Source organism: Aotus nancymaae, unplaced genomic scaffold, assembly GCF_030222135.1.
Source record: "Aotus nancymaae isolate 86718 unplaced genomic scaffold, 86718_ANA_hifiasm-v0.15.2.pri h1tg000012l, whole genome shotgun sequence".
In the NCBI taxonomy this organism is placed as follows: domain Eukaryota; kingdom Metazoa; phylum Chordata; class Mammalia; order Primates; family Aotidae; genus Aotus; species Aotus nancymaae.
In genome coordinates, this window is record NW_026988423.1 from 14,225,540 (window position 1) to 14,237,664 (window position 12,125).

Here is a 12,125-nt window from a genome sequence, read left to right on the forward strand (position 1 = left end):
GGAGGCTGCCTTATCTGCTGAGTAATCGGCACCTCCGCGGTGCCGGCGCAGACCCCATCCTGTCGAGTGGCATGAGCAGGCAGCTGGTGGCTCTGGTGCGCCGCCAGGGGTGGGCAGGCTGGGGTCCGCCGACCGAAAAGACGGGCAGCGCCCAGCACAGACAGTGTGCCCAGAGGGCTGCTTTGCGGTGGTGTTTGATCCTTCCCGACCGCACTCCCCTGGGCAGCGGCCGAGATTCTAACTAAGCTTTGTGTCTTTGCAGCCTGGTGACTCCGCGAAGGAAAGGGGCGCGCGGAGACTTGTTCGAGGTGGAATCGGCGAGGATCTCTCCGGCGCCGTTCACTCCTTGGTCGCCTTGCTTGCCAGCAGTTGCTCTGTTAGTCCTTGGCTCGCTTGCACACCCCCTCCCGCTACAGGGAGCAGTTTTGGGTGGTGAGGGCTCCATCCTCTTCTTGGCTGGTGGTAACGGTGTGCTCAAAGGGGAAGCCTAGTGAGCCCGGCCCCTTTCAGCCCCGCGCCAATGAGTGCCAGGGCGCCGAAGGAGCTGAGGCTGGCGTTGCCGCCGTGTCTCCTCAACCGGACCTTTGCTTCCCCCAACGCCAGCGGCAGCATGGGTGCCCGAGGCCCAGGCGCAGGCGGCAGCGGCACCTGCATCACGCAGGTGGGACAGCAGCTCTTCCAGTCCTTCTCCTCTACGCTGGTGCTGATTGTCCTGGTCACCCTCATCTTCTGCCTCATCGTGCTGTCCCTCTCCACGTTCCACATCCACAAGCGTAGGATGAAGAAGCGGAAGATGCAGAGGGCTCAGGAGGAATATGAGCGGGATCACTGCAGCGGCAGCCGTGGTGGCAGAGGGCTACCCCGACCCAGCAGGCAGGCCCCAAACCACGCAAAGGAAACCCGGCTGGAGAGGCAGCCCCGGGACTCTCCCTTCTGCACTCCCTCCAATGCCTCGTCCTCCTCCTCTTCATCCCCTGGCCTCCCGTGCCAGGGTCCCTGTGCTCCTCCGCCTCCACTGCCAGCCTCCAGTCCCCAAGGAACACACGCAGCTTCCTCCTGTTTGGACACAGCTGGCGAGGGCCTTTTGCAAACGGTGGTACTGTCCTGATCGTCTAGCCCCTCTCGTTCCCTGACCTCATTTCCAGCATCTTTGCCATCCTTGCTTTTCTCCTCCTTCCTTCCTTTTCCATTTTCCTCTGGCCCCTCTTTCCTCTTCCTGGTTTCCTTACCTGCCCTCCCCTTACTCTTGTTTCTCCTCCGCCGAGGCACTGTGCGGTATTTGTAAATATTGGGCGAGGAAAGTCTCTGAAGAAGAAATAACGCTGATAATAATACTTTAATAATATTTATAGTAATTATTATACTAATAACACAATCCAAGCGCATGACAAATCACATAATTTCTCATTGTCAGTGAAGGATGCATCTTCCCACTCCACCCCACGCTCCCCTCAATTAGGAGGAGAAACCGCACAAGCTACCAAATAGATAAAAGGCATTGATTCCCGGAGCAGAGGGAGGGGAGGGGGCCCAGTAATGTACATAGCTGTCAAGTTAGTTTCCTTCCTTCTCCTCTGACCCCTAAGCTTTCACTTTTCCTTTAGCTTCCCTCACCTCCCCATTCCCACCCTCAGCAGGGCTCAGGCAATAGTATATAAAGAAAACGTCTATATGAAGCACCAGGACTGCAAGAGGCCATGGAGAAAGTCCCCGGAAAGCGTTTATGACAGGTACCCCTTGCCAGTCAGCCCATTTCTCACCCCTTGGTTAATTATTACCTTTTCCAAGACAGAGCATTTGATTTACTTTTTAAAATGTCCCTCGCTGGCCGAGCATAAGTACATTAAAATCTTTAAATACGTTTTTTTAAAAAGCTAACGCTGTCACTCCCTGCCCCGCCCCCACTTGTACACCTTTGACTTGTGACATTTTCAGGATTTACAGAGGATCTGGGAGCTGTCCAGCCAGGTCTGGTGCTGAATTAGCCTCACCGTTCTGGTTACTTCCTCTAGTTGTGAAGGCGGAGGAGGGGCTTTCTGGAAAGTGACTATTCTGGCTTTTGGTTGGGTTCTTTCTTCTTTTTCTACAATCGGGTTAGCGTGTACTATTGGTTTTCTTATTATTAAACATTGCATAAGTTATCTTTTTGTAAAAAAAAAAAGTATTAGGTGATGTGTAGTACTGAAAGTGCAGTATCTAACCAACTAGAATGTTTGTTTTATTTTTAGAACCAGTGCACCTTTGTTATATATTTATAATATTGGTACCAAATACAGAAAAAACTATAGTTCTGTACTATGTCCTCCAAACTGTATATTATTATTCTTAATTTCCAGCTGTTGATATAATGGTTACCACTGGATGAGAAATTCAGTGGTGCAGACCTGGCTTCTGCTGTTTCCAGAAGTGTTCTTTTGTACCTTATCCTGTAGTAGACTGTTATAAAAAGATGACACACATGCTTTATTTTTTTTCTTTTGCAAATAATAGAAGAAAAAAACCACAACCACAGAAACAAATAATGGATGTGCAGGAATGCCATCTATTAAAAAACATAGTTAATATTTAAACAGTGCCTGTAGTTCTCCCTGCATGCAGTTACCACCTGGAGGCAGTGGCGTGTGTGCTTGCTTGTACTATAAGTGGTTGGAGATGAGATGGGTGGGGATGTTGGGCAATTTGGATGACAGGACATGAGAATTTCAAGAAAAGTTTGATCTAGTAATTACTTATAGGATAAAAATGTTTGCAGCATGTTTAGTTACAAATCTGTGCCTGCAGCAAAGGAAAGGCTCTCTCTTTCTCTGTCTGCCCTAGCTAGCTTCACTGAACATACACAAATACTGAGAAAAAAGTGAGAAAATATAAATATTTTATTATTTTCTAATGCAAGACGAGGTCATCTCTGTTAGAAATGGAATTCGTCTATAGTTATTTACCACCTTGTTTCCTTTGGTTGAATGACAGAAGAAGCCAGAAGCATATTATAATATTAATTATATGCAGTGGCATCTCTTCTTGGAAATTAAGCCTTTGACAGCTATTCAAATTTTTGGGAACTGTATGAATGAAAATGATCTGCAAAAAGCTCTACCAAAAGAGTCCTTACTGTTCTGCCCGGTGTAAGGCAATAGTGACACTACAAGCATCCCTCTCCTAAACAACTAGTTGTTCTAAATTGTCTACTTTGTCCAGGCACATGTGCTCTTATTCAGAGGAAATATTACTTCTAATGTTTTTGGTCATCTATTAAATTGCCCAAGCTTAGTCTGCATCTCTTATAAAAATAATTTATTCAAGTTAATTTAATCACCCACTAGATAATCACCTTTCCTGAAGCACAGAAGATCATCATTGAAGCATGCCATCTTGTATTATTAGGAAGACCAGGTATAATATTTGGATACAATATGTTAAACAATGAACCAGATTTTCTCCAGTGCCTTAGTCACTTCCTATTAATAGGTAAAAGAGTGCATTAACTCCCTCAAGCCACTAGGGAATCCTTTAGTGCATCAGAGTTCTACAGTGTACATCAGAATGACTAAGGCACTGTGAAGAAGAAAGGCCATTAATTTTTGTAGCTCACCCTCATCCAGTGGTAGCTCTTTAATATCTTATTACAGAATGACTTTTAGACTTGAAATTTGAATAGAATCAGGGACCCAGAAGGGAGCTTCGTCATTTCCAATGAGCTCCAATAAGTGCATGGATATTACTTTCTTCCCCTTATTTGGTGCACTTTCTACAGTGAATAATTTCCCATTTTATTAAAGCAATAAGATGTTCTGTTGTGAGCAGTGCTGGATAACGATTCAATTTTCTTGGTGCTGAAGCTACGCATATGTTCTTGCCTTATGAATCATAGTACATTCGAGGCATGCAATAATAACCCCCTTCCAAGGAGCAGCCTGTACACTTTGTGGGATAATTAAGAAGTTGTCCTACATCATTTTTCCCCAAAGGAATGCAAGAAGCAAGAGAAATAAAAGCATCATGTATATTGTAAAAAAAAAAAAAAAAAAAAAAATGATCTCAATACCTCTCAACATGGGCACACATCTGTAATACACTTTTATTGTGCACCTTTAAATGTGTATGCCTTTATCCATTAATTGACTATGGTTTAATATTTTAAATAGTGCTCTGTGTAAAGATGATGCAGTTTGTGAGTCAAATTTCATACTGAGCTTAATATACTCAGAACCTAAGCTTCCAGTGGTATCATTTGTGATTTTTTTTTATGAGACAGAGAATTACATGAAATTCTAGTAATCCAGTTCCCACACCAAATTATTTCAATAAGCACACATCTAAGCAATTTGTACAGACCCTGTTTAAAGCACTGCTTTTCGGAGAGCTCAATTGGCGGTCTCAGGAGCTTGGGATGCTACCAACAGGGCATTGAGGTTTTCATTTTTATGAAACAAAAGGCAATCTGGAAATAGCTAAATTTATTTCAAGGATTTTATTTACTGATGTCCCGTCAAACTAATTGCTTCAAACCCCTATAGCTACAGCTTAACTTCTGCACTTGCTATTCAGTATTAATAAGGTGGCATGCTTGATTCTTACTGTTTTTAAAAATGAGAAAATTTGGAGGGAGAATACTATTATATCAACTGTACAAGACTCCGAATCTTAAAAATGTAGATGGATGTAATCTTTAGACTTTATATACACCCATAGATATGTATTTATATATGCATACATTTTGTATAAATTTACAATTGACTTTTTGTATTCTCTTTTCTGTCATTACAAGGATGAGATGGAAACTAAATAGTTGTTCCATCCTCTTATCCAAAGAGGATACAGAAAAGTCAGGTATGTGCATGCACTTATTTCTCTGGGTCAAATCTGAATGACTTTCTCTTTAGTAATGAAAGGGGAGAGTCCTGGTTAGCTTGGAAAATTGGTAATTAGATAAGCTTCCTTTCCTAGGTTAGTGACTCAAATGTAGCAGTGATAATAAAGTTATGACCATGTCAATGTGGTCTAAATATCTAGATGGAAAGCAAAAATATCCAGAAGAGGTTTAGGGCCATCTAGACCACAAACCTGGAACCTGGATTGTGGTTTGATTTTTTTCCTTTTCAACCTGTATGTTGTGTAGAGATACAACTTTTATCTGCATAGCTAAAGTGAAAACGTGACCATTATCTTTAGTTTGAAAAATCATTTTTAGATAATATGGACAAATTAGCTTTAAGAAAGTTCTTTGACATCTGAATTTTCCACCATTTCTATCTGCATAAATTGTATCAATTAGATAATGGTTAATCTTATTTTTTTTTTTATCATGTAGACATACGCTTTAATGCTTTTCTGTGGGTGACAGTTGAACACTTGCTAGATGATATTATGAAAGTTACAGGTTAAATTAGAAGCAGAAACTTTAATATAATCTGATCAGTTTCCTTAGTCCCATTCCCATGTGAATTTGATCTTTGAGTTTGAATCCGAAAGACTTACTTATCTGGGCCATTTTTTGTTGGAAGTAGTGATTGTGACTCACGGATGGGGGTTTCAGTTCATATTAGAATAAATTGCCCAATCTATAGGAGAGTGTTTAATAATTGGAATGAATGTAAATCTGATTCTGATTTGGTTTGTTATTTGGTAACATTTGAGAAACAGCTAATGTGGCTTGACATCAATACTTATTAATGTCACCAACATAATACAATTGGTGCCATGTATGAATGCTTAGCTGAGAATAAGAACTTTAATTGGAGACAACGACTTATCAAGGAGGTCCTACCCTTTGACATAGGGATATTTCCCTTACAGTTGTGATTACAAGGGGTTGTTTCTATAGAGAGATTAAAAGCAACAACAGTGAAGTGATGATATCAACAACAGAAAAACTGACTTTCAAATTTGAGTATACCCAATAGACAGAAGAAAACAGATATTAGAATTCATGGAAAATTTGTTTTGCTTTTCTATCAATAAAAGAGTTTTCTTGTTAATTGGCTTTTTGGACAATATTTCCTCACCAGTTTATTGTATAACATACCAGGATAACATAATTACTTATTCTGTTACACTTAGATGCTCACAGAAATTATATTGTTTTCAAAAAATATTTTCCCAACTCGTCTGCTCTTCCTCACAAACCAACTACATCTTAGAAATGGGATGTGTATAAAATTTAGGACAAGCTAATAAACAGTCCAGTATAATAATTTAGCAGCTTCTTTAGGCAGATGATCAGGATCTTGAGGTCATATACTTAAATTCTCAGATTTCTTCTTTCTCTGCCTCCACTTCTCTAATATAATATAATCAGGTATATCAGGAAGGGTTGTGGCTGACATGATTTTGTGCCAATTAGGGCAAAGGTAGCCTCCAACTTATGTAAATTCTGATGGATCCTAGCCGAACCCTGCTGAAAAGGAGCTGCTCCCTAGTTTGAAGAGCTATTGTCCTCCTGGCTTTTGTGTTGACATTTACCACTGCCATTTTATATGCTGGACCTTTGTCTTCCATCTCAAACTCATCATTCACAGGAACCTATATATCCTGACCCCTGCCATTCATAGATACACCAGTGCTTGCACACACTGTCCCCTTCTTGGAGATTCAGGAACTTCTGGGTGCCCTGCATCTTCTGGACCTGTGGGTGAAAACTTGGGTCTATCTTGGAATTATTCATCACTCCACCTCAATTCTACTACTCTTGCTTAATGTTAGATGGTGCCATGAGGATTTCTTCTGAGGTCTTGTAGATCCACAATAATATATTTAAGGGAAGGGAGTTTGCCATTTATATCCAATCCTTGAGCTTCTCCAAAGCTATTTAGATGTTTAAGATAACACTACTCTTTTTGACTCCTAAATATGTGTGAAGAGGAGCATGAAAGCTTTAATGGCAACCTGCTTCACTTTTCTCTTATTTTTCTCAAAATTGCCCCAGGCTGCAAGAGGCAAATATTTCCCTTAATGCCTACTTTTCTCTACCTAAGATGACTCCTACTATGGTTAGCTTCCTGCTTCTGCAATGAACTTAATTATCTTCCTGATGTCAGCCTTATGATTAACTCTTACTGGCAGTTGGACAGGGTGTAAGAGAAGGAAAGATAAGCTTATTAATAAGGGATCCTAATTCAGGACCTATTTGAAACATATTATGGCACCCACCATAGTAAATCTCTATATTCTTACAAGGGACATGTACTCATGATTAAGCTCCTACCCTCCCCTTTTCCATGAAGGTGGGAGCTTGATTATCTTGCATTTATTTTCATATTAACTTCTACCCAATTCCTCTAATTTTGGCTAGAAAACCTGATTACTAAACCTTATATCATGATTTGTCCCTAAGAAGGCACAAACTCTTGCAAATACTGGTCCATTATTTCACCCTATCCCCTACCCTTTAGGAGCTGCAGATTGTGTGTAGGAAATACTTCTCTTGAGCTTGGATAAACTTCTAGTGTATCTTGAATACTGGAGTGGAGATGAGTAGCTACTCGATGTAAAGGCAGCAGCAAGTAAAGATTGGTGATACAATCCTATCCCTAGCCATTGTCCACTTAACTCTCAGTAGGTCTATGTGCTCTAACTTCAACTGTTTGGCTCCAGAGAAGGATGAGTATTAACTCAGCTAGCTCTCACAAGAGTAGCATGGTTCCACTCCCCAACTACTTCAGTCTCTCTGGGTGGATTAATTTATGAAATATTAGCTGTGTATTCTCTTTCTGATTAGTTGTTGAAATACAATCACTTCCTCCCCAAATACAAACTACAGGTATGTCCCAGGCTTGAATTGATGTAATAGGGGGTTTCCCTCTCTCAAAAAGTGGCTCTAAAACTTTACAGAACAAGATGACCTCTTGGGATAACCTTTCTTAAACGCTTTTTTCTAATTTATGCTGAATATCGTCATCTGCATTTGCAAATCCTCTCTCTTCTTGGATCATGACCTTAAGTCAGGATCTTAAATTTTAGCTTAAAGGTTGGTAGTCACTTTGTGGCACAAAAATTTGCTGCACATGGAATCTCAAAATTTTTTAGGAAAGCACCTACTAACCTCAATGCATTTAGGTGGCAAAAATGCATTGAGATATGACAAAAATACCCTTCACATACAGATGTACAAAACAAATGTGGCTACTTAATTTTCCTGTAATTCATCTTATTTTCCTCATAGGGACTAATTTGCTTGATCGTTCTCTTAAGAAAGTCACCACATTATCAAATTTTCTCTCTTTCCTTTGCCCCTTTCCAAGGTTGTATCTGGGTATAATTTATGTTATCTCATGGTGGCAGAGGAAGAAGTCTCTTTAGATCTATGCAAAGTTAAAGGAACTTGCTGGTTCAGCTGGAGAGTGGCCAGACTGCTTTGCTTCCCAAACTGGTGGCTGCTATTCTACAGCAAGTCCTATCTTGTACCCCCATCTGGAGCCTAGGACTCTGGATAATTTTCTAGAGTCTCAAACTTTGAGTCTACAGTGGCTCTTTGTTTCAACTGAAGAATTTTGCTGTTTTACTGTGTTCTAAGCATCTCTGGGCTCCTTTAACTAGGACAAATGGGAATTTCTGGGATCCATTCAGATGACAGAAAACAAGAAGCCTTCTAGGAGCCTACTGCCATGACCATCATCCCATTGCCACTGCCTTCTGTTTGGAAACAGGAAAGTACAGTAGCTCTCCCTATTAAAGGTTCCCACTAGTAGAGACACGGATACTTGCTAAAGCCCTTACTACCTTCAAAGTCCTCTGGCTCCCGATCCTATCAGAATGCTTATCATTGGATCCCTCTCTATTGTAAATTGTCTCTGAATCAAGGAGTTTGGGGAGCAAGAGTCTTAGAATTCATCTTCCTCAATCAATATTAGATTCCTCCCTCTCCCCTCCCCAAATCACCCAGGACTGGAAGGGATAGACGATTCTAAGCAGTCCCTTAAGAACTTTCTTTAGCACAAAGGTATAATCAGACAAGAAAGGGTAGATTTTAGGCTTTTTGCTTTCTACATACCACATTCTATACACTGACTGTAACTTCACAGCTGTCTTAAAATGGAAACTAGAATGTGGAAGAGCGATAAATGAGCCTATATTGAGAGGCACATCAAATATTAGTTACACTTGTATATACATAGATGACTATTTCAAATTGCATGGTAGGAATTCAATGACATCTGAAATACACTGTCTTCCCTTTTGTTTGCCAAAGTATGAGCTCTTAATTCAGTATGAAATAAGTTAAAAGCTTAGTTCCTGTGATTTATGCTGTAGGCCTCTGGCAAGCACCCTTGAGAAAAATCATAACTGCCAGCAATCCTTTGCACCTCCATACGGATCAGCCTTTTCTAGAGATCCCATGATGGAAAGGAGAGGAGGAAGTGCCGGTCACTCAATTCCAAAGGGGAGGAAAGAGAAAAGATAGGAGAGGCAGAGAAAGGCTCACTTCTCTACCTTTGCCTTGTGGCAAAAGCTTCCTTGGGGCATCTTCCCACACCCACCATCACAAGTTTTCCTGTTGGGAGATGCCTAAAAGATTATGTTCTACAAGTGAGAATTAGCCATGCTGTGTGGCAGGATTATTTTCAGGGTCCACCTTGGTTAGTTCCGTTCTTAAACTCTTAGATAGCTTAATTTCTTTGTCCCAGGGAAACTGTCCTATTACTGACAGTGGTCAATCAGCCTGGAGGCTTCGCTGTTTGTCCTTATTCTAGTAACTAGCTAGTCTTTGCTTGACCACTGACTAGGTGTCATTGACTGATATATGTATCTAGTTGAAGGGATAATCCCTTTGAACCTTTCATCTCCAATATTGAGAGTATTCAGTCAACAGACATTTATTGTGAGACAGCTATATGGCAGGTATCATTTTGTCCCAGGAATGCAGCAGTAAACAATGAAAGCAAATGTCCTGCCCTTATGGGGGTTTCTTCTAGTGGGGATAGACAATAAACAAAACACCTAAGTAAGTTATGGAGTACATTACAGAAAGAAAAGTCCTTTGAAGACAAATCAGGGAAGGTGGGTGGTGTGGATTTTAAATAGGGTGGTTAGAGGCAGCCTCTGATATTTGAGCAAAGACTTCAAGAAGCAGTGCAGATGTGAGATTTAATTGACTAAATATTGTTTATACAGAAGAATTTTGAAACCTAATTTCATCCAGGTTCCTAATTTTATAAATTAGCAAACTGAATTTTGGTAGGAAGAAGGTAAAAAATCTTAGGCTCATGGAACATTGTATCAGGTACTGATGCTCCCAAAGTAAGGAGGAGTGATGAAATCTGCTGGTATTTTGAGTAGTAGTGTAATTAACCAATACATTTTAATTTGATTCATGTGTGGCGATAAATGTATGATAAAGTATTTCTAAGCACAAAGAAGTAACAACTAAATCTATCTGGGAAGGTTAGGAAAAGATTTCCTATATTTTAATTGGGTTTTGAGGGATAAGCAGAAATTCACCAGAAGAAGAAAAAGCATTTGAGGAAGAAGAAAAAGCACATACAAAACACAGAGGTAAGAGTATTGTGCATATTTAAACAACAAGTGTTATGCTGTTCATACTGGGATTGTCAAAAGAGAAATCTGAAAAATAGAAGTAAGCCTGATCATTAAGGGCTCTGCAAGGGCAGCATTTAAAGATATGCCTTTTCTGTTGTTGATGGGGAATCCTTGAGAAATTTTGAATACAGAGCTGAGTTAAAGATTTGGGTTTATTATAAATTACTCTGGGAAGATCACTGTATAGAACAGATATAATGGTGATTGAGACACCAGATATGAAGCAGCTGCAATAATCCTGTGACAAATGATGAGGGTTTGAATAACGGAGATGGGGATGAAAAATAAGGGCATAGTCAAGTGCGTGTTAGGTTATGGAACTGATGGAGTTGGTGATTCATAGATGCATGGTGTGAGGGAAAAGAGCAAAAAGGGGAGGAAAGGGGCAGAGAATAGATTTCTGCTTTCTATTTTATGGCTCAGAGCACCCCTGGTTGGGTGCTGCTTAGCTGTCACGACTTGGTAAAAAAGTTAATAAAAGGGGGTTCAAAGGAAGGTTCTGGGCTTTGCTGGCACAGCCTTTAATGAGTTTGTCCCCAGAGCATGTTCAGAGTGTGGTAAAGCAGAGTAGTCTGCAATTTGCTCTGTGAGCTTCAAGAAATAACACTGTCACCATCTTGTAATTCTTGATAACTGCTACTCATAGTCTGTCATGTTGAAGCAGTGCTCCATATGTCTGGAAGTGTTTGTGTGTTCTGACATTAGCTGCTAGGCCATTTGTTGCAATTCTGAGGCATGCCTGCAGAGAATCATGACGTTACACATAATCTACTGTAAACCCCACTTTACTCTCTTGGAATACAGTGATCAGATAGGACTCCATTGACAGCAATAAGAATCAATATACTGCTGAGAAGAAACCCATGTGTTGGTGAAGATGTTGAAAAGCCAACACAGCCAGTAATGTGGGGAAGTGGTCTGGGTTCAAATATTGGTTCTGACACTTGGTAGGTATGAGACCTTGGAGAAGTTTCTGAACTTCTCCATGCTTCAGTTTCATGAAGGTTTATTGTGTGGATTAAATTAGAAAACATATGCAAATATCTAACAATAGTGGGCAATGAGTATATGGTGGTCCCTGTTCTGGCTTCTTTTATGAGGATTAGTTTGGGGAAGGGAAGGAATACTTTTCTGGTAGATGATTATTAGCAAACTCGTGTTCTTTGTGCTCTGAAGTCACATTCCAATCTCTAGCAAAGGGCCTGGTACATGGTAGTTGTTTAGTAAAGATGCTGAATAAACAAGTGAATAAACGAATTGCAATCCTATGGACATATGCCTGATAAAGTACTCTGGTACTACGGTAAAAGGAGTCTTGGCAGAATCACAACAGCAACAGAAAGGCAAAGCAATAGTATATTTGGGAGTCATCAGTTTCACTTGATTTCTGGATGTCAATAAGAGTGGCTTCATTGGAATCTTTGGCATTGTTCAATAATCTGTATCGTCAAGAAAATGTTTGGCAGATACAGCATTTCTCCCCTATCCCACTTCTCTACACTCTGCTTGCCTGAATAGCCCAACAAAGCTTGCTTTTGGGATCTAAGCCCTGATACTTCTCATGAGTGGCACAGGAGCAGTGAGTCAGCCAT

The 12,125-nt window shown here is 40.6% G+C and overlaps 1 protein-coding gene across 6 annotated transcripts in view; it reads left to right on the top strand.

Moving 5' to 3' along the window:
* The window catches only part of CUNH11orf87 (chromosome unknown C11orf87 homolog), a 237,884-nt gene extending 231,909 nt beyond the window's left edge, over positions 1-5,975 (top strand). For all 6 annotated transcript variants that reach the window (XM_012474596.2, XM_012474595.2, XM_012474593.2 and 3 more), the window contains one exon: positions 263-5,975. In XM_012474596.2, coding sequence (XP_012330019.1) covers positions 521-1,108 — 588 coding nt within the window. In that variant the 5' untranslated portion in view covers positions 263-520 and the 3' untranslated portion in view covers positions 1,109-5,975. The remainder of the gene's footprint in view (positions 1-262) is intronic.
* The last annotated feature ends 6,150 nt before the right edge of the window (positions 5,976-12,125 follow it).